Source organism: Chiloscyllium plagiosum, chromosome 21, assembly GCF_004010195.1.
Source record: "Chiloscyllium plagiosum isolate BGI_BamShark_2017 chromosome 21, ASM401019v2, whole genome shotgun sequence".
Classification (NCBI taxonomy): domain Eukaryota; kingdom Metazoa; phylum Chordata; class Chondrichthyes; order Orectolobiformes; family Hemiscylliidae; genus Chiloscyllium; species Chiloscyllium plagiosum.
In genome coordinates this window covers 4,708,315-4,729,805 of record NC_057730.1, presented here as the reverse complement: position 1 = coordinate 4,729,805, position 21,491 = coordinate 4,708,315, and the positions used below count along the sequence as shown (strand labels likewise).

General features: G+C 38.9%; 1 protein-coding gene across 1 annotated transcript in view; it reads right to left on the bottom strand.

Annotated features, from left to right (window-relative positions):
• Positions 1 to 21,491, bottom strand: part of rab40c (RAB40c, member RAS oncogene family) — an 89,094-nt gene that overhangs the window by 3,123 nt on the left and 64,480 nt on the right. Inside the window, exons 3-5 of the mRNA XM_043711126.1 lie at positions 19,833 to 19,893; positions 12,098 to 12,175; positions 1,211 to 1,433 (exon numbers count right to left, since the gene is read on the bottom strand). Coding sequence (XP_043567061.1) covers positions 1,211 to 1,433; positions 12,098 to 12,175; positions 19,833 to 19,893 — 362 coding nt within the window. The remainder of the gene's footprint in view (positions 1 to 1,210; positions 1,434 to 12,097; positions 12,176 to 19,832; positions 19,894 to 21,491) is intronic.

The window sequence follows — 21,491 nt, the reverse complement described above, 5'->3', positions numbered from 1 at the left end:
TGCAAACTCCACACAGTCAGTCGCCTGAGGCGGGAATTGAACCCGGGTCTCTGGCGCTGTGAGGCAGCAGTGCTAACCAGTGTGCCACCATGCCGCCCACAAACCTGCACCGATCCATATCCGCTAAATCTGTTGCCTATTTTCTAAGTATTTGTATCTCTTTGCTCCCTGCCCATTCATCTATCTGCCTAGATAGATCTTAAATGACATTACCATTCCCACCCCTACCACCTCTGCTGGCAACACATTTCAGGCAACCCACCACCCTCCATGTGAAGAACTTTCCACATATATCTCCCCTAAAAACTTTTCCCCTTTCACTTTGTACTCATGATTCCCAATATGGAGTCTTCCACTCTGGGAAAAAGTTTCTAGCTACCCACCTCTCATGATTTTGTAGGCCTCAGTCAAGTTCCCCCCCCACCCAACCTCCTACTTTCCAATGAAAATAAGGCTAATCTACTCAATCTCTCCTCATAGGTAGCACCCTCCAAACCAGGCAACATCCTGGTGAACCTCCTCTGCACCCTCTCCAAAGCATCCACATCCCTTTGGTTAATGTGGTGACCAGAACTGTACGCAGTGTTCCAAATGTGGCCGATCAGAAGTCTTATACAACTGTAACATAGTGGTCCAATTGTAACTCATTGCTTGAAAAATCTTACAATTCAAAAGTGCAGGATATCCTATGTAATTTTGCAAAATACCAAAGATGCAAAGGGTGCCCAAAGGCAGTGAGGCACAACAAAACAGCTTTAAAAATCAATGCAAAAAAAAAAAATGTGATGCCACTTGGATGTCTCAAACGTCTGCCTCAATTTCAATTAGTGTATTCTCAGTGATTTCTCCCCCTCCATTTATTTCTACTCTTCATCCAGACTAGAGTCATTTTCTTCTTTTTGCTTCTATTTTATGCAGTTATGATTAAATGAAATTTTACTGGTGTTGGTGGCCCTATCGTACCATAATCAACTGGCACACATAAGCCTAGATGGTAATTCTATTTCAAACATGTAAGTACTAGAGCAGAGACAAATCTTGATCTCGGCAGACTTCAAAGCAGGAGCGAAAAGGTTAGTTCAGATAAGCTATGAAAAAACAATACACTTCTTCCCGTTGATCAATGTATTAAACATAAATAGAATACATAACTTAATTTAATGTAAAACCCAAAAAAAAATAAAAATGAAAAAAATAGAACATTCCCCACCTCTGTTTGGTTTCCAGAACCTTTCCATGCCATGTCGCATCAGCACAATCCGAGAGAGCTCTGTGAATGACTCAGTTACATTGAAGTTGCAGAGTGGACTGACTTCAAAGAATGTCATCCCATTTTTTTCAGCATAGGCTCGTGCCTGTTCAGTGGGAACCTGCCTCTTGAAGGCAAGATGTAACCTGTTACCAACCAAAATTCTCGGTACACCAGGAGCATGCTGAGAAGATAAAGTATGAAAGCAATGTTAGTTTGAACACTGCACATTCATTGTGCTGAATCAGTTTGATTGTCTTTCTTCGAAAAGCAATTTTGATCCTTTAAAATTAGTTTCTAGTGTAAATTATTTCTAATCGACATCCAGACAATATGAAACTTAGCCAGACAGCACTTTGGTCTCTAAGCCCCACAGACTAGAGTGCAATACATGCTGAGACTGTCAGGGGTCCTATCATGTTAATGCTTTGTTTGAACTGCAGCCCTTTCTGAAAATAAAAAAACATTAACTTTGAATATTTTACTGCTCTCCATACTGACCTCCATACACTTTAGCACATTAGAAACTCTGCTGTCTACATCATAATTCATACAAAGTCCTGTAAATCCAGCACCCTTGTTCTCACTGATCTACATTGGCTATCATTCCTGAAGAAGGGCTTATGCCCGAAACGTCGATTCTCCTGCTCCTTGGATGCTGCCTGACCTGCTGCGCTATTCCAGCATCACATTTTCAGCCCAGTATCAGTTCAATAATGCCTCACTTAACATAAATATATTGCGAATACTGGAAATCTAAAATAAAAAAAGTGCTGCAGAATTTCTCTTGCACTATGTTTTTCAAATTCATCCTTATTTTCAAATCCCTCCTGGCCTCACTTTCCATCTCTGGAATGGCTCGTCCTATAACACAAATATCTGCAATCATCCAATTATGGTATCTTCTCTGATTTTGACATAGCCAAAAGGGGAAAAAAAAAAGTGGTTGTCATCTGCCAAGTGCCTCCACCCACCCCCACAAAAAGCACAAATATTAAACCCCTGCGCTTCTACTACGATTCTTTTAAAAATCTGTCCGACCAAACTTCTGGTTAAACATCCAAATCTTATCTGGCACAACATCAAAATTCATGCTTCATAGTAAATTATCTGAAGCATGCTACATAAAAGCTGCTTCTTTCTTCTGACCTTCTCATTCTCTCCCACTTACTGCTTTTCTCCCGATTCCCTTTTTCCCTTCCATTTGTTGCTCCACTGTGCTGAACTCCTCATTTTCATGTTCACTACTTCCCTTTCCCATTACACTCAATTCTTGCTTCTCACTACACCTCTCTAGAGCCCCTGTTCACATCCAGGGCTTGACAAAGGGCAGCAAGACAGGCAGGAAGGAGGAAGCATTTTAAAAAGACTTAAATGCAGAATTGAAATAACTCAGCTCTTGGTGAAAATGCAGTAACTGTGTTGAATGAAAAACAAAGGCAGTACCAATCAGATGAACCTCCTAATTTATAAATTGCACTAAAAAGAAAAATGTGCTTCAAGAATGAGTTTTAAGATTAGAATAAAAAATTCCTCATATGTTTTTAAAATCTGTCAGGATGAACAATTTTGAATGTTACATAAATGACTGCCCATCATTCTTTTAGAATATTATCAACCATAATATGTATTCAGAAGATAATTAACCAAACTGCATTGAAATGTTATGTGGCTATGATTCTAATGTCCGGAATAATAACATTTTGCTCTTAAAATGTAACGGATTAACGATTGCCAGATGCTACAGGTACAGTAGCGTCTCGACTTACGAACTTAATCCGTTCCGGGACCCGGTTAGCAAAATGAATCAATTTTTCCCATTGTTCGGATAGCGTAAGAATGCTTGGACGTAGCAACGAACACTGTTCACAGTGCACGCGCCAAAAACGAACTGAATGAGATCACGCGGGGCCCGAGAGCTTTTGTGTTCAACAAGCGCATAGCAAAGCAGAACAATGAAACCACGTGGTCGCACACGGGCTTTTTGCGTTCGTACCTTCATTCGTACCTTGAATTTCGTACACACGTTGAAGCAAAATTTTATATGCAATCCAGTTCGTAAACCGATTTGTTAGTGAACGGGGTCATTCGTATGTCGAGGCGCTACTGTATTTTCAACGGCAACATACTAGCGAAATAACAAGCAATTTCTGCAGTGAACGGTCTCTGCCCTCCACCTAAAATACAATAATCTCCCTTAAACTGTAAGGATTTCCATATGGCCATGAAATCCCAGAGATTTTACTCGAAAACTTTTTAAATTGGCCATAACTTTGGAATATTTGGAAATAAAAACAATTATGTTGGTTGATTTGAATTCTGTGAAACATTAAAAATTGTATCCCCTGAAAAGAAAGGAGCAGTTTTTGACCAATTGGTCAAGATTCTGGCAAATAAGTGAACAGATTCAAAAGAGGATTCAGCAAATTAGCAAAGTTATGCCAATCATGTCATCTACACAAATGAAGTCTAAACAGCTCTTGCATTGTAAATTGAAAAAGACCATTTTCAAAAATGGAATAGCCTCACAACTACAAGGCAACTCTGCAGGTTAACATTGTTATTTATGTAGGTATTTATAAATATTCCTGAACTCAGGATTTTTTTCATTCTGTTTACATTTACTTAACAGGCTTTCATAGGAGAATGGAATAATTACTGCATTGCATCCAATCCAGAAAATGAGAAAAGCTCAATTTATTTCCATTCACATTCAGAGTCTGCCATATTTCCCATACACATGGCAGAGGTGAATTATCCAAGGCTAGTTTATTCTTGTGATGAAAGGTTTATTTTTATGCATATAATTTGTTTTAGGAGTTTGTATTTTAAACCGAAGGTATGCAGGTGTGGTCCCTTTAGTTGAAAGCTTTTGAATTATTTTGGAAGAGACCTGACTGAAGTTAAATGCTAGAGATATTTCTCCCAGAAAAAAAAAGGAGTTTGGCCAGAGTAGTTAATGAATAGAATAATTCAGTGTAAGAGTTTCAGTTTATGAAAACTTCCAAACCAATGTCATTTACAAAAGCCCATGCAGCGAATGCACTAAGCACTGTGGAAGGCAAACAGCTAGCGAACCACACCTATGAACACCAACTAGCAACCAAGCGACATGACCAACTCTCCCTGGTAACCATACACAAACAAGAAGAACCATGAGTTTGACTGGGACAACACAATGATACTAGGACAGGCCAAACAAAGAACAGCAAGGGAATTCCTGGAAGCGTTCCTGGTCCTCATCCTCTGACTCTGTCAACAAATACATTGACCTGGACTATTTTACAAACTGCTGCAATGGAAAACCTGGAACCTGCACCAACTGGAAACAGCTCAAACAGGACATCAATTCAAAGTGGAACAGTACAGCAGCTCTTCACTGGAGGCAACACAACACTGATGAGGTCACCTAGAAAGGGGACAAAATGCCTGTCAACAAACCTACCAGCTCGGTGAACAGACCAACCTCATCTCCCCTCCCAGATCCAACCCTCCAACTTTGCACCGGCCTCTTGAAGTGTCCCCCTGTCCATTTTCCTTCCCACCTATTTGCTCCACCCTCCCCTCCGACCCATCACAATCACTCCCCATCTCCATCTACCTATCGCCTTTGCAGCTATGTTACCCCCAGCCCAACCCTCCTACCTGCACCCCACACTCTCTCACAGATAAACAATGAATCCAACCAGTCCCAAGCTACAGATCTTCAGACCAATGTTTGGTTTGAAATTTACATTGATTATTCAAAACTGAGAAAGTCTAATATCTCAGTTGTAAGAGTCAAAATAAAAGAGCTTCACATTTATCACAGGACTGGAATGGTCAAGAAACAGTTAAGTCAACCTCTAGATTTGATAGCAAAGGAAAATTCCTCTGGATTTTAATTAACTAAAGTGCCAGTGCTCAGGAATGGATGAGCATGTGTTACACTGGAGTGTTTGAAATCTTTTAAGCCACATTACATTTAGATAGCTTAGCTTGTTTTATTTTATTTCACTTTTTTGCATACTTAATTTTAGGTTTATTGTTAAAATTAAATCTGTGGCCTGGGCTGCTTATGTTTCCGTGAATGACTGCCATCTTAAATTCAGCAAAAACATGTGATCAATCAGGTCAGATTTCATTCTGGGATCTGACTTGGCAAAGATTATCAACTGGGATTATAACATCTTTAACAAACTTCTAATGTAACTACTGCTGATATTGGACAAACGTTTTAAAATATTTGCATGTTCCTCTGTATGCTATTTCAATGCAGTTGTTAACCCATCTTTTTGAAATAAGTTTTCTGCAGAATTCCAAAATCATACATTTTGTTTCAATACACATTTGTATACAGACATTAAAAACACAACCAATAATAAAATTAGGATCTGCTGACATTGCAGCAATCCATGTATAAATAATAAGACCTTTGGAATATGACAGGAGCACAACAGTACGAATAGGCTATGCCATTAAAAGATTATTTCCAAAATGGATTCCAGTTACTTCATTTAAAGAAGGTAAATGTGTGATCCGTGTTGCAATTGGTTGCCGCCAAAATGTTAAAACAGTTTAGACTGAAACGACTGAACAGGTTTTTCTAGTCATGCTGCTGAAAGATACTGCAATACAAAAAGCAATGCTATCTTTATTAGACCTTACATTCTGCAATGACTCGTGTAATTACAAAGCTCTAGCTTCAGCATTTACTCACCACACCCTACAAGTATCCTTTACAATAATTAAAAACCTAATCCCTAAAGATGTACAGCATTGTTCTCTGGTATCTGGGGGAGCTTATCAAGGAAGTAGCTGAGTCAGACAGAGCTTTCCAGTTGTTCCCTCGTATGTGCAAGTTAGCTAATCTCAGCAACCGGGCATTAAAGTACACAACTTCATATTCGCAATATCGTCTAAAAGTCAAAATATCCCAAAGCACTTGACAACCATGTTGGTGGTAGTGGTAGGATGTGGGTGCAAGTTGCAGGGGGGAAAAACAGGAGATTAAGAATTTACAGAAAACTAGGTTGCAAGAATACTTTTTAAAGAGAGGGCAAGACAACAGGATCTAGGAGTTTGCACCAATGTGTGGGACTGAGGGGGCTGAAGGCTCCATCAATGCAGGTGGAGCAGTCAGAGTAGGAATGCAAATGCCAGTTTCAAAAGAGTACAGTGGTTGTACAACAGAAGATAGTAAGGGCTGCAGAAGGTTGCAGAGATATTAAGGAGTATTACTATGAAGGAATCTGCACAGATCAAGGTTTTGACCTTCACTGATCAAAGGATGGGTAGTCAAAGGAGGTTGCCATTTATATCCTAGCTACTAAGTTTAGTAATATTAGGAATAATCAACCTGAGAGATGGAGATGTGGATAAATGTATTTCCATGGCAGCAGAAATTAGGGAATGGTGAATGTAGGTAATAGAATGAGGAGAAATGTGGGATTTGAATATCAATTCAAAGTCAAGCAGGATACTACAGTTTTACACAATGTTTCAGCCTGAGCAAACATCCAGAGGGAAATGTATTAATGCGTGGAACTTTTGACAGAAGCAGGATATGATGGCTTCAGTCTTTCCATAGATCAGTTTATGATTTAAAATGGGAGGTGGTGACAATGATAAATTCAAGTGTGGTCAGTAATAGTATGAAAACCAGTCTGAGGCTTACAAATTATGCCAAAGTGGGAAAAAAAGAATTAAGCAGGAGACTAAGGCAGACTAAAAAGGTAATTGGATAAGACATACACACCATCTTGAATCAGCAACTAAGCAATACACTGCTGTGACGGGGAAAAGAAAACCACTGAGGAGAGACAACGGAGGTGGATTAACCATGCAGAACACCTCAGATGGATTAAAAGGAAATTAAAGGAAGAAATTATAACCTCAAACATAATGTGTTGAGGAACTCAACAAAATACAAGGCATACAAGTATTGCTATAGGTCATCAGCAGCAGATTGTACTCAACCACAAATCTGCAAACTCATTCATACATTCCCCAATATTACCATCAGGCCAGGAGATCCCCCATCCAATTAAAGTACAAGAGGGGATGCCAAGACTAACATCAAACATACCTAAAAAGGAGCTGCCAACCCAGTGAAGCCACACCACAGCATTATATGCATGCTATCTGAAGATGCAGCATGCAATAGGCCTAAGCAATTCCACAACCAACACATCAGATCTAGCTCTGCTGTCCTATCACAGCCAGTTGTGACAGATAGTGGATAATTAAACAATAGAAATATGCCTATCCTCAATGATGGGCAAGTTCAGCACATTATGCTATAGACAAGTCTTAAGAATTTGCATCCATCCCGAGTCAGAAGTGCCGAATGGTGATCCACTTCGACCTCCGGCATCACAGCTGCCAGCCTTCAGTCAATCCAATTCACTTCACATGGCATCAAGAGAGTTCAGGGTATTAGGCACTGCAAAAGCGATGGGCCCTGACAAAATGCCAGCAATAATACTGAAAACCTGTGCTCCAGAAATAACTGTTAAGACAAGCTGTTCATGTACTGACATTTTCGTAGCAGTATGGAAAATTACCCAAGTACATCTTGCTCACAAAAAAGGACAAATCCAATTTGATCAAAAATAGACTCTGTGGTAATTGATCAAATTGATGGTCAGTGTCATCTCCAGCCTGTTCTGCATGAATGCCTATCAATAACCTTTCAACCCCAGCAAGAATCAATCTACATCCGTCTTAAAAAAGCTGAAAGACTCTGCTTCCAATCGTTAGGAAAGAGTGTAAAGATGGCAAAAACAAGGGAACCTTTCTGCTGTTTGGATCATATTTAGTTTAAAAAGGAGAGAGAGATTGAGCTGATTGACCTCCAACAATCTGTGCACCCCAGTGCAAGTGGTCTTCAGGATAGTCCTAAGCCCAACCACATTCAAATGTTTAAATGACATTCCCTTCATCATAAAAAAAGTCAGAAATGGGAATGTTCATTGATGATTTGCAACATCCAGCAATATGCTATTCATTTTTGATTCTGCAGATAGTGAAGCGTCCATTCCCATTTGCAGCAAGACTTGGACGACATCCAGACTTAGCTGGATAACTTGCAATTGAGTTAGAGTTCAAGTCAGGAAATAACTCTCTCAAACATGAGAGAAATCTAACCATCATCCCTCAAATTTAAAAATAGTATTACCACTGAATCCTACCATCCTGGAGGTTACCATTAACCCAAAACTGATCTAAGCCAGCCATACACTGTTGCTAGTGTGGCTACAATAGCTGATCAGAGTCTAATAACTCTGCAACAATGAACCCAACTCCTGCCTTCCCAATGCTTGTCGACATCTACAAGGCACACATCAGGATGTGATGGAATACTCCCCCCTTGTCAGTATAACTCCAACACCACCCAAACAGCTCAGATGCCTTTGGAAATAGGTCATTGTTCCTTAACAGTTGCAGAGTTCGTAAGCAATGGGAGAATTAGGGAATAGGGTACACAATTACAACATGTACAAGTTATTAAGGGATTCTTGAAAAGGTTACTGATAGACCTATAGTTGAAAAAGTTGATGAAACTGCTTTCTTAAACAGGAGCAAAACATAGCCCAAGCAAAAGGAGTCAACTGACTTTGTCGAATACTGAACTAGAAAGATTACTAGATGAGCAGTTAGGTTTAGAAATGATTAATAGAGAATGAACTGGTAAGGTTAGGGTGACGGCACTTTATGTTGGAAGCGAGGATGTCGATACAAAAAATGAAGCTGGAAAAGCGACAGAATAAATAGTTCGTGATCAAGATAAGGGGCTTATGCTCTTCTGTATTTTCTAGGGGGTTGGAAATCCAAGCTAATCTCGCCCAACACGGTGTTGATTAACTATGTCAAATGCATTCACAATTTGTATCTCAAGCATTCTTTCGGTTGTGGAGGAAAAGACTGAAAAGATGTTGACACAGGAGTAGTCCATTCAAATCCTGAAAGTCAATTCTTTCAATAGCACCATCCCTAACTCCATATGGTTCCCTAGTCCATAATACCGTCTGACTATCAAAAACGCATGGATCTCAGACTTCATATCAATTACCCAAACATTTCACAATGGAATGCGCTGATTTTAAAGATTATGACCCTTTACTCGAGACTCCCTTATAAATAGCAAAGGTTGTCCCGCACCCACTCAATCCAGTTCTCTCAAAATTGCAAACACCAATTAACATTTTAAATTTATTTTTTTTTTGTTAAAACCCAGCTAATGGCGTCACGAATTTGCATCGCATTTGACCCAGGCAAATTCCCACGGCACAAGTCAGGAGCGTGATGGAACACCCACCATTCGCATGGATGGGTGCAGCACCAATAACACAAGAAACTTGGCACTATCCAGGACAAAAGTAACCAATTTTCATTCGCATCACATCCACAACTGATGTTCAGTGTGTATCATTTACAAGATGCACTGCAGAAATTCAAAGATCCTAAGACAGGACCTTCCAAACCCACAGCCACTTTCATCTAGAAGGGCAAAGACAACAGATACATGGAACACCACCCTCTGCACATTTCCTTCCAAGCTACTCACCATCCTGACTTGGAAATATATCATCAGCTGTTCAATGGTGCTCAGTAAAAATCCTGAAACTCCCTCTTTAAAAGGCATTGTCGGTATACCTACACCAAATTGACTGCAGTATTTCAAGGCTGCAGTTCATCACCATATTCAAGACCAGTTGGGATGACCCAACCAGTGATACTCACATCCCATGAGTGAATATATTTTTTGAATAAGTTATATAAGTTTTATATAAAAGTTTTTTGAAAAGTAGTGGTATACAGAAGTGTGCAGCGTACTCCAAATAAAGCATCAGGACATTGACTATATTGAGCTAAAGCAATATTTGTCCCTTTTACACCCTAGTCCTTTAGAAAAATGGTGAAATTCCATTTGGCTTTTTCATTTCTCATACCTGCCCCCAAACATTCTGAGCATAAATGCAGCACATTAGAATAGATACTAGGTGACACTTTATAGACACAGGTTGTTCTTCACAATATGAATAACAGATCTACAAATGGGCTAAATTGCCAGAAATGAAGCATAATTTATGGCATATGGAATATGATGATGTTATTCTGCATTAAGTTCCATCTTGCGCAATTTAGCTAGTAAATTTCAAACTCAATTTTAATTGAAATTCTAGTTTTACCTATTTTGCCATTTATGGACTTTGGAGATATTAATTTGACAATGTAATAGTCTTTGAAATACTAGGGAGGCTAGTTTTTTTTTCCCCTTTCTGTAGGGAGGAAAGCAGGAAATAAGTCATTCATCCTGGCTGCAGAAAGCACACACACCCTGGAGCAGGAATAACATTACACACTATCATCTAAATGTTTTATCGATTATAGAACTACAGGGAGAGGCTGAATAGGCTGGGCGGTTTTCGCTGGAGCGTCGGAGGTTGAGGTGTGATCTTATAGAGGTCTGGATAGAATAAACAGTCAAGGTCTTTTCCCTTTTCGGAGGGTGTTTTGGGGGGGGGGGGGAAAGAAGAAGGCAGAACTAGAGGACATAGGTTTACGGTGAGAGGGAAAAGATTTTAAAGGGACCTAAAAGGAAATGTTTTCACACAGAGGGTGTGCGTGTATAAAATGAGTTTCCAGAGGAAGTGGTGGAGGATGGGACAATTACAACATTTAAAAGGCATCTGGATGGGTATATGAATAGGAAGGGTTCAGAGGGATATGGGCCAAGTGTTGGCAAATGGGACTAGATTTATCTAGGATATCTGGTTGGCATAGATGAGTTGGACCGAAGGGTCTGTTTCTGTGATATACATCTCTATGACTGAGTATTACATAACCTTCAGTACAATTAACAGCAAAATATTTTCATTTCAGTCTCGTTGAAATACTATCCATTGAAAGATGACAGAATAAACAAAAGTTGACAAACAACAAACAATTACTAGAAATGTTAAGATCATTTACTGCACATGCAATGAATCAACAGTGGATACAGAATTGAAGTACCAGCTTTCTATAGGCTGAAATTTCTGCAGTATGTCTCGTTGTCTTTGTATTCTTAGTGAAGAAAGAAGTGAAATCAACCACATTCTAAAACATGTGGAAAATTAAAATCATAGAAGGGTACAAACACAAAGGAGGTCATTTGGTCCATTGCTCCTGTGCCAGCATTTTAATAGTTACAATGGCTGTGTTTGCTGCTACCAAACTGCAGGAAGTGCACACATCACATTAGGTGAACGTCTGCCAACAGTTTTTTTTTAATAGAAAAAAAAGAATTGAGTGCTTTACGAAAACTTTGTTTTGCAGTGTTGACATTTTTACCACAAATTAACAGGAAATCTTTCTCAACATTGGTGCTGTGACAATCAACTATTGGCCTAAGCGTTGGAACACTATGTAGAAATTGAACAAGGCCATTTGCTTACCCAAAAAGGGATAAAATAATTATGTCTGCTTTCCTTTCACAATCCTAAAAGCATAGTGATTTTCACACTTTTTTTATATACATTCAGTATCTTAATTCAGTCTTTTTAAATGTAGCTCATTCTTGTATTCTTCAATTTCACAGCAGGGCTGCATTTCATATGAAATAAACTCTAATGAAAGACTTGAGACTCAATGTTAGCTGTTTCACTCCATTTGCGTTGCCTGGACTACTGACTATTTCTAGCACATTTTAATATCTTCCATTTTTAGCACCTGCAATATTTTGCTTTTGAAAAAAAAAATCCAGCATGAGTTATCAAGTTAGGCAACAAAAAAAAACAAGCACAAGCAAAAAAGGTATAAACTAGCTTAAGTGGCAACTCCAGCACAATTCTCATTATTCATTGACAAACAAGAACACCTCACCTCATCGATCTCTTTGATCCAGCGGTCAATCCCATCAAAGGACCATCGATTAGTGATGTCATAAACTAAGAGTATACCCTGAGAAACAAAACAATTTTCCATTTGCAATTCTATTTTTTTTCTCAAGAAAACAGCTAAATACATTAAGATAGAGATTTATTCACAACCTGTAGTTAGCAAGTCCTGAATTTACAATGGGAATAAAGGAAAAACAGAAGGAAACAATGGGAATTTCTAAGGCAGCAAGACAAAACCCAGAGTTACAATGCAATCCTCTGAAAACCACAACTTTGAATAAACATTTGTATTCATTTCAGTGTTTTTCTGCACAATTAGTATTTGAAGTACAATGACAATTCAAATAAAGCAGCTTCATTAAGACTAAGCTGCAAGGACATGCCTTTAACATGAATAATAGAACATGATTAAATGAGACTTATTTACCATCATCACTTTTTAATGTTAGAATTGCGCTATGATTTTGGAAGCAAAAACCAGTAAATGGCAGCCACGCAATGTGTTAATTAAGGATGTGAAGAAATTATAACAAATGGATCTATGTATGAAGAAGTGTGAAGTGACATATCAGACAGCCAACATGGAAAGGCAGCGTATTATGAATGGCATGAATGAGAGTTCTAGCAGCAGGAAGACCTGATATCCACACAGACAAATCTTTAAAGGTAACCTAATGCTGGTAGGGTACCGTGTGTTTACAGATAACAGAATAAATACAAGCACACAACACTAAAACTTCATCAAATCAGTAGTTGGGCCTCAGCTGGAATATTGTGGACAATTCTGGTCACAATACTTCAAAGATGTCATGACTTCATGACTGGGTAGAAGTTTCAATTATAAGCAATGGGCCCATTAGGCTACGTATGGGCACTGCTGTGCAGAAGTCTGCAAGGTAAGCTCACGTTAAAGTACTATCCTTTGATGCCATTCAAAAAACTTTTAACAGTAAACCAACCCACATTTTAAAGACAACAGGAGCTATATTTAGGATACTTCTTGGAACAGAAAAGACTATTAGCAGACTGAAGAGAGATTTTAAAGACCAGAATCCTTGATAAAACAGGAATGTATTCCCTCTGATGAGTGGGCCAGATTTATAATAATTAGCAAAAGGACCTGGAGACTGAGAATTTTTTTTCCCTCAATTGATTATCAGAAACTGGAAGATTGTATCAAAGAAAAGTAAGCAAAGTGGATTCATGAAACAGTGGTGGTGATAGAGAGCTGGAACATTTATACACTCGTATGCACCAATCCACACAAACTAGACTGAAGGCACAAGACTTATTTTTGACTAAAATTCCATTAAGATGGAAGAGTACAAACTGAAAATAAAGCCTCTGGTGATGTGACTCTTTGGCATCAATGTCAGTTGATAAAATCATGATTTTTCCTCTGAATTACCCAGGTATAAAGTTGATGCTAGCTTTGTCATTGGAATGGCGTGCAAACTTAAGACAGATGTGTGCAACAGGTAAAGGAGCCCAAATCTCTCTATTCTGTGCAGTTAAGTCAATATACATGTATTGACAAACAGTCATTGGAATGGAAGTGAAGCAGGGGAGTTCTGGAGGCCAAGCTAATATTCCTTTCCCAACAACCATAACTAAATCAAATGAGAATTAAGTCTTATCTCACTGCTGCTTACAGCATGTTGCTGTCACTAGTACTATATTTGCATACATAACAGTTACTGCATTCCAAGAGTAGTTTGCTGGCGGTAAAGTGCTTAGCTATATCCTGAACTTATGAAAAAAAGTTATTTACAACCACAAATCTTTCCTTTAAAACAGTGGAAATTACAACTCATTTTGAATTAAATATTTGGCAAACAGCTTAACATCAGAGGTCGAGTGGCAGGAATCATCAGCGCACATAAAACTTGATCAAATGAGGGTCATCACATCTCAGGCTAGAGGTGAGGTTGAGGTGGTCTCTCAGAGAGGAGAAAGTGAGGACTGCAGATGCTGGAGATCAGAGCTGAAAACGTGTTGCTGGAAAAGCGCAGGTCAGGCAGCATCCAAGGAACAGGAGAATCGACGTTTCAGGCATAAGCCCTTCCTGAAGAAGGGCTTATGCCTGAACCGTCGATTCTCCTGTTCCTTGGATGCTGCCTGACCTGCTGTGCTTTTCCAAGGTCTCTCAGAGAGACCGGAGTCAGTGTGGGAATTGAACTGTTGCTGCTGTCACACTGCATTAACCATCCAATGGCGTTAATTGACGCCTCCTAGCACTGTGCTTTACATAGGAAGCAAACTGCAGCAAACCAGGTGCTCCAGATTTCCTCCCACAGTCCAAAGATGTGGTTAGGTTAATTGGCCATGCTAAATTGCCCCTAGTGTCAGGTGAAGGAGTAAATGTAGGGGAATGGGTCTGGGTGGGTTGCTCTGAGGGTCAGCGTGGACTTGTTGGGCCGAAGGGCCTGTTTCCACACTAAGTAATCTAACCTAATCTAATCAAACAGCCAGAATGAAAATTAGCACACAAATACGGTATTTTTAAATTTCATATACAACTCAATTATGAAGATGAAAATCAATAAAACTGAATGGAACAGCAATATACCTTTTATTAGCATACACATTAAAAATTTTATTTTCACAGCAACTTTAATTTTATGGAAGCAGAATTATTAGCTAGCCACGGAATGTTCTGTGGTTTTAAAACCAAAATTATTTCTGACTGGTATAATTTTCTTGGTTTCTTTGCAAGATTAGGTTCCCCTGCCTCCAACAGATCTGGAATTAAATGTCTGAGTGTACTACATAAGTCAGTGATAAGGCTTACAATCAGATGAGAATTAATAGCCGAATGACTATTACTGCTTATTTTTATTACATGGTTCTTATGAAAGTACCCTTCCTGCAGTGGCAACTGACCACAAAACTTCCCTGTAAGTTTTGTGAAGTTGCTACACATGAACATTGATTTCCCATTGAAATATGCTGTAGAAAGTTAAGGCTAATGCATCATTTCTCTATGTTTGCACTTATTAAATCTCATTTTTTAAGGCTACAATTAGCAGTCGATTGTTCACAAGGTGTCAGATATCCATTTGGATCATTATTGGTTCACGTTCCTAATAACTTGCATGAACAGAATATTTGAGCAAGGAGAGGTGGAACAGATTTGGACAATGACAGTAAATGCATTCCCACCAAAGTCGGGGGCATTAAATATAGTCAAGTACAATTCATTCATTTTTGATAACATTAACCACATTTTCAGTTAAAAACATTTTTAGTCTAGAATGGAAAAAAAAACTGGTCCTCCAAACACAAGTAGTTCTCTCCTATGCTTGCTGTTGATTGGCCAGGGAGAAAGGGCCAGAGCAGCATAGAGTTTGAGACTGGGCTAGGATTTGGGGACAAACGCTAGGGCTGGGCCTGGGAGCCAGTCCAGTTCTGCCAAGCCTGGAAAGAGGAGTGGAGAGGTGCAATTTTATCAGGTAGCTGTCCACTGGGTTCAGTGACTGGCACAATTGGAGTAGGGAAGCTATAGGGAGGGCTTTGGGGTGGACAAACACTCAGCTAAATGATGGAAAACTTCAAATCATCAAGTAATGAATTATTTATAAATAAGGTTGCATGTGTTTTGGAGCAGTATTTTGAGGAAAAGTGCAGCGGAGATCATTGTAATAAAGTTAAGAGATACAGTAAAAAAAAAAAGAGTACCAACTATTTGTTCAAAAATATTCCAGGTTTGTGAACATGCACTGGAAATACATGCTATGACTTCAGACTCCAGCGGGTGTGTTTAGTTTGTGAGCAGAAGTGTGTGTCAGTTATTTTGCATAATTAACTTGACATAAAATAATAGGCATAAATAAGAAATTAATGCCTTCCTTGTATGTTGTGGCTTTAGGTTTAGTGATAATTGAAGATAGCGATATATTCTAAATCTGCGATGTCCAAAGACTCTATACATCACCACAAATACAAAAGATATAGTTACTACATGACTGTACGACCTAATCAAAGAGTTAAACGAGATTTACAAAATGGCCTTTAAAACTGCAACATAGCCCGCAAGAGGAATTCTTTAGAAAAGTGTACACCTTGTTATCTCAGTTTAATCAAAATAAACTCCCTTGAGCATGGTCACTATATGTTTAGTGTCACGAAGGGGACAAACTTGAAATGCAATGGTAAAAACACCTTAAGTGTACTTCGATAAAGGTGGCTTTACAGTCTCATGTGTGCGCAATGACATATTATTAACTAAATACATGTGTTAATGTCTTCAATTCGCCAAAATAGTTAAAGTAGTAGAAGAGGAGGTAAGCAATGATTTAAAGAAATTATTGACAGATGTCAATTACAAAGCAAGTGCTTATTATTATTTCAAAGACTTGCTAATACACAAAATTGGTAAGTATTTTATTCTCCAGCACTAAAATGAAATTAATTGACTCAATGTGCACTTGGAATGAACCTAAAAAAAAATTTTCAAACACTTCTTCCAATATTACAAATCACTGAAGGGAGCTGCCCACAAAGATCTCATCACTTCTGTGGCCCAAACTTCTCTTTTCTCACAGCAATTTAAAACTGAAGCTACCAAGAGGATCACTTGCCATGTAGCAGCAACAGCCAATGTTAGCAAGCAGGCAGGTTTTCAATCGCACTGAAATATTCATACACAGCAAACCAGTGAGCTAGAAACACTTAATATTCGTCAACTTTAAGTTTTCAGATAGCAAAATAAATGATTACTTCGGTTTTTATCATGATTCAAAGATAAACTTTGAAGATATAAAATCAGTGATTTTATAAAAGAACTATTGAACTAATTTTTTTTTAAATCAGCTTTTTCGGAGCAAGGGTAGATTTTAGGTGCAATTGTGAAGTTGTGTACCATTAAAATCCAGTTAAACCTCATTTAACAGTGCAACTTAAGGATTTTTAGTTTCATTAACAAGAATTGAAGCTCCATCAATCCAATTGATTCCCATTTTTTAGTTTTGGGTTGCCTCACAGCATACTCTCTGGAGAACACAAATCACTTGGGGAGTCTGCACATGCAAAAAAAAATCAAAATGTTGTGCCAGTTTCAGAGGCGTAATGATGTGGATGCTTATCGCTTCATTGTTACTACTACTGTAACAGCTGGACAACAAGCTTTATTTCAGTAAAAATTTAATTTTATTTTTCTTCATTAAGCAGAATGACTGCAGAGATGGAGAATGGAACATTTTCCAATTTTGGGCACACCATATTGGTGTCAAGTGCTCTTCAGTAACAGAATCAGAGTGTTTTTAAACAAGACAGAAACAAGTCCTTTGGCCCACAGCATCCATGCTGGTCATCAAACATCTAGATATTCGAAATCAACTTTCCCATATTCGGTCCTTAGCTTTCAACTGCTCATCTAAATACTTAAATGTCTTGAGGGTTCCCATCTGTACCACCCTTTAAGGCAGTGAGTTCAATATAGGTGTAAGTGAGGACTGCAGATGCTGGAGATTAGAGTCGAAACTGTGGTGCTGGAAAAGCACAGCAGGTCAGGCAGCATCAGAGGAGCAGGAAAAATCAATGTGTCAGGCAAAAGCCCTTCATCAGGAAGGAGGCTAGGAGCCTCGGGGGTGGAGAGATGGGGTTGGAGGGTACCAAGGTATGTGGAGATGAATTCAGTGGGACAGGAGCAGGCGGAGACTATGGGTCGGCCAGGGTAGTCAGGTTTGTGGATCTTGGGTAGGAGGTAGAATCAGGCGGTGCGGGGTTCCCAAATTATGAGGTTGGAAGCGGTGGGTGGGAGATCCCCTGAGGTGATGAGGTTGTGTACAGCCTGGGAGTTGATGGCTTGGTGATGGGAGGTAAGATTGTGTTCGAGGGGGCGGTAGGAGGGAGTTCTGTACACTCATCACCCTCTGGGTGAAAAAGATCCTTAAATTCCCACTTAAACCTCCTGCTCCTTTCCTTAAAATGGTGCTCCCTGATCTATGCCCTTTATAATATTGTACACCTCAATCAAGTTGCCCCTCAGCCTTCTCTGTTCAAGGGAAAATAATGCTAGACTATCTAGTCTCCTCATAGCTGAATCACTCTTCCTCAGACAACATTCAGGTGAATCTCCTCTATACCCACTGTACAGCAATCTCATTTTTCTCATAGTGCAGTGATTAGAATTACATTAATATTATTTCTAATGTTACATATAGCTCAATCTTAACCTCCTCATTGTTTTATTTAATGCCTTGACTAAATTCAAAAATCCCATATGCCAACTTAATCAGCTTACCCACCTGCTGCATTCAAGAATCTATGAACAACATGGCATTGCTAGATGAACTGTAGTTTCCAAGATAACAGAACATCTGTAACCTCAGTAGTGTACCCAATAAATATTAATAATGTATTACTAATTAATCTGCTTTAAACAGTAAACCAGAAATTTAATTAACTTGACAAAATCTGAAATCCAAAATATATTGTTATGAAGTTTAAGGCGTATACTGTACCTTTAAGAGTGAATGCTGTTCTGTACTGAGAGCTTACAAGAGCAGTCTCAGAGTGTACTCGAAAATTGAAAATATGTAACATTTGGCTGTGAAATAGATACCAGAGTTGGTTGCTATTTTGACAACAATTCAAATAGACCAGTTTAATCTGTAAGTTAGCTCGCTGAGCTTGAAGCTTTGTTTTCAGACATATTGTCACCATACTAGGTAATATAATCAGTGAGAGTTCTCAAAAATCATAAACCAGTTTAAATTATGCCCCAGAATACTAAAACCCAATTGAGTTTGATTTTATTGTTTTGCCAACATCGAACCAATGAGATGATCTGATGTTGGTGATATAAAGAAAGGCAGGCATTTTGAAAATCAGACAGAGCAACTGCCAGAGAGAGACCCAAGACATCGAAACACTCTCTATCAAAAGGTACCTTTTCATATGAAATATCTTCATAAGAAGAAAAAATGACGACTAGGGGAGATCTTCAGCTATAAGAAGAAAGACACCAAAGACGACAGCCATTGTATGGTTTTAAAATAAAGCTAATGTAACTTTAATAAGTGTTTTATTGGAACAGTATATTGTTATAGAGTTGAAGGCCGGTAATAAGTAGTTAAAAGAAAGGGAAGCTTAAGAGTTGTGAATAGTTGTTTAATGTTCACTTTTAGAGTTAAAGAATAAATTGATATTATTTTCTTTAAAATAGTGGAATTTGGGAGTTCTGTCACTCAAGTTAATAGATTACGAGGAGAGGTGAGCTTTTCTTTGTGTTTAGTTTAATTAACAGAAGGGTTCACTGCTGTGTTATAACAATACAAACTATTAATTGCACAAGTCAGAAAATCGATGCAGAGGTGCTATACATGAAACTAAAAGACTCAGCTAAACCTTCTTCAATACCAAGATAGTTATGCAGTTCTATTCATCAGATCTCCATAGTTAATTTCATGAACTTGTCTCTTTTTGGTAAAAGACATTTAATTAAAACTATTTTATGATGCAGTTCATCAACAGATACAGCAGACCCTGTGACATTTATCGTGCACATTTATAAACATATAACCACACAGACCACAATTACATCAGTCACATGTGAATTGCAACAATACTCTGGCTTAAAGACTTTTAGCAAGTTAGTAAATAGATATATAAATTTGCAACTGAAACAAACAATAATTTCAAATGATGGCAAATGTTATGAAACACATGTAGTCAAACCTTTATCAGATTAAGGGATTCTATCTTGAATTGCATACCTGTGCACCTCTGGAATAGGATCTAAAGATTGTGCAAAACCTCCCCTGACCTGAAGTGTCCCTGAAACAAAGAACAAATTTATCAACAAAAACAAAAACATTCTTTCAAAGCAATTCATTGTTAGGGTAAAACATGCAGGGGGATAATTTAATATATTTATTAAAATTCCTCTTTCAAGATCAGTAAATGAGTTTCCAAATTTAATAGGAGTAATTTAACAATTTGATTAAAATCAAAATGAGAAAATACTGACATTTTTCCATTTTGAAATAATTAGATTTTTAAAAAAACAGTATATAAATTTATAGTAAAGAAAAACAAAAGAACTGATGCTGTAAATCTGAAATGCAAGCAAAAGTGCTGGAGAAACTCAGAAGGTCTGGCAGCATCTAGAGAGAGTATGCGCAAGAACGGCAGAGTTAATGTTTCAACTCCAGCAACCCTTCATCAGAAATGAAAACAGCTGGAAAGAGGTGCTGTTCAGGCTGTGGACTCAAGACGTTAGCTTTGCTTCTCCACAGATACTGCCAGACATGCTGAGCTTCTTCAGCACTTTGTGTTGAGAGTTTTATGGTATTGTGCGCTACTGTAGTGTACCTATTTATTTTCAGTATTTTTTATCCATATGGTCATTTTTAAAAGCTGCATCTCCATAATGTCTCTTACAAATTCTTTATCAGTGCAAAATGTGCATTGCTTGTCGTGTTACCTCAATCTTTCTTTCCCCTCCAAAATATAATAATATAACCGCATTAGGGAACTGGAGCTGGAGCTGGATCATTCAGGAGGCAGAGGGAGTTATTGAGAGGAGCTACAGGGAGGTAGTCACTCCTAAGGTACAAGAAAAAGGTAGATGGGTTACAATCAGGGGATGGAAAGGGAACCAGCAGGCAGTGCAAGGATCCCCTGTAGCCATTCCCCTCAACAATAAGTATACCGTTTTGGATACTGTTTGGGGGGGGGAGGGGGGGGAAATGACTTACTAGGGGAAAGCAGTGGGGCACAGAGTCTGTCCCTGCTGCTCAGAAGGGAATGGGGAAGAGGAGCACAGCAGTAGTCATTGGGGACTCCATAGTTAGGGGGACAGATAGGAGGTTCTGTGGGGATGAGAGACACTCACGGTTGGTGTGCTGCCTCCAAAGGTGCCAGGGTTCGTGATGTCTCTGATCATGTTTTTGGAATCCTTAAGGGGGAGGGGGAGCAGCCCCAAGTCATGATCCACATAGGCACCAACGACATAGGTAGGAAGAGCGATGGGGATTTAAGGCAGAAATTCAGGGAGCTAGGATGGAAGCTTAGAGCTAGGACAAAGAGTTGTTGTCTCTGGTTTGTTGCCCGTGCCACGTGCTAGTGAGGCAAGGAATAGGGAGAGAGAGGGAAGTTGAACACGTGACTACAGGGATGGTGCAGGAGGGAGGGTTTTGGATTCTTGGATATTTGGGGCTCTTTCTGGGGTAGGTGGGATCTCTACAAGCAGGATGGTCTTCATCTGAACCAGAGGGATACTAATATCCTGGGAAGGGGAAAATTCGCTAAGGCTATTGGGGTGGGATTAAACTAATCCAGCAGGGGGATTTTTTTTTTTTCGCAGCAGAGAGCGGCGGGAGCTAGGCGGAAGTTCAGACGGAGCGCAAAGCCGGTCGGGAAGGTAAGTGATT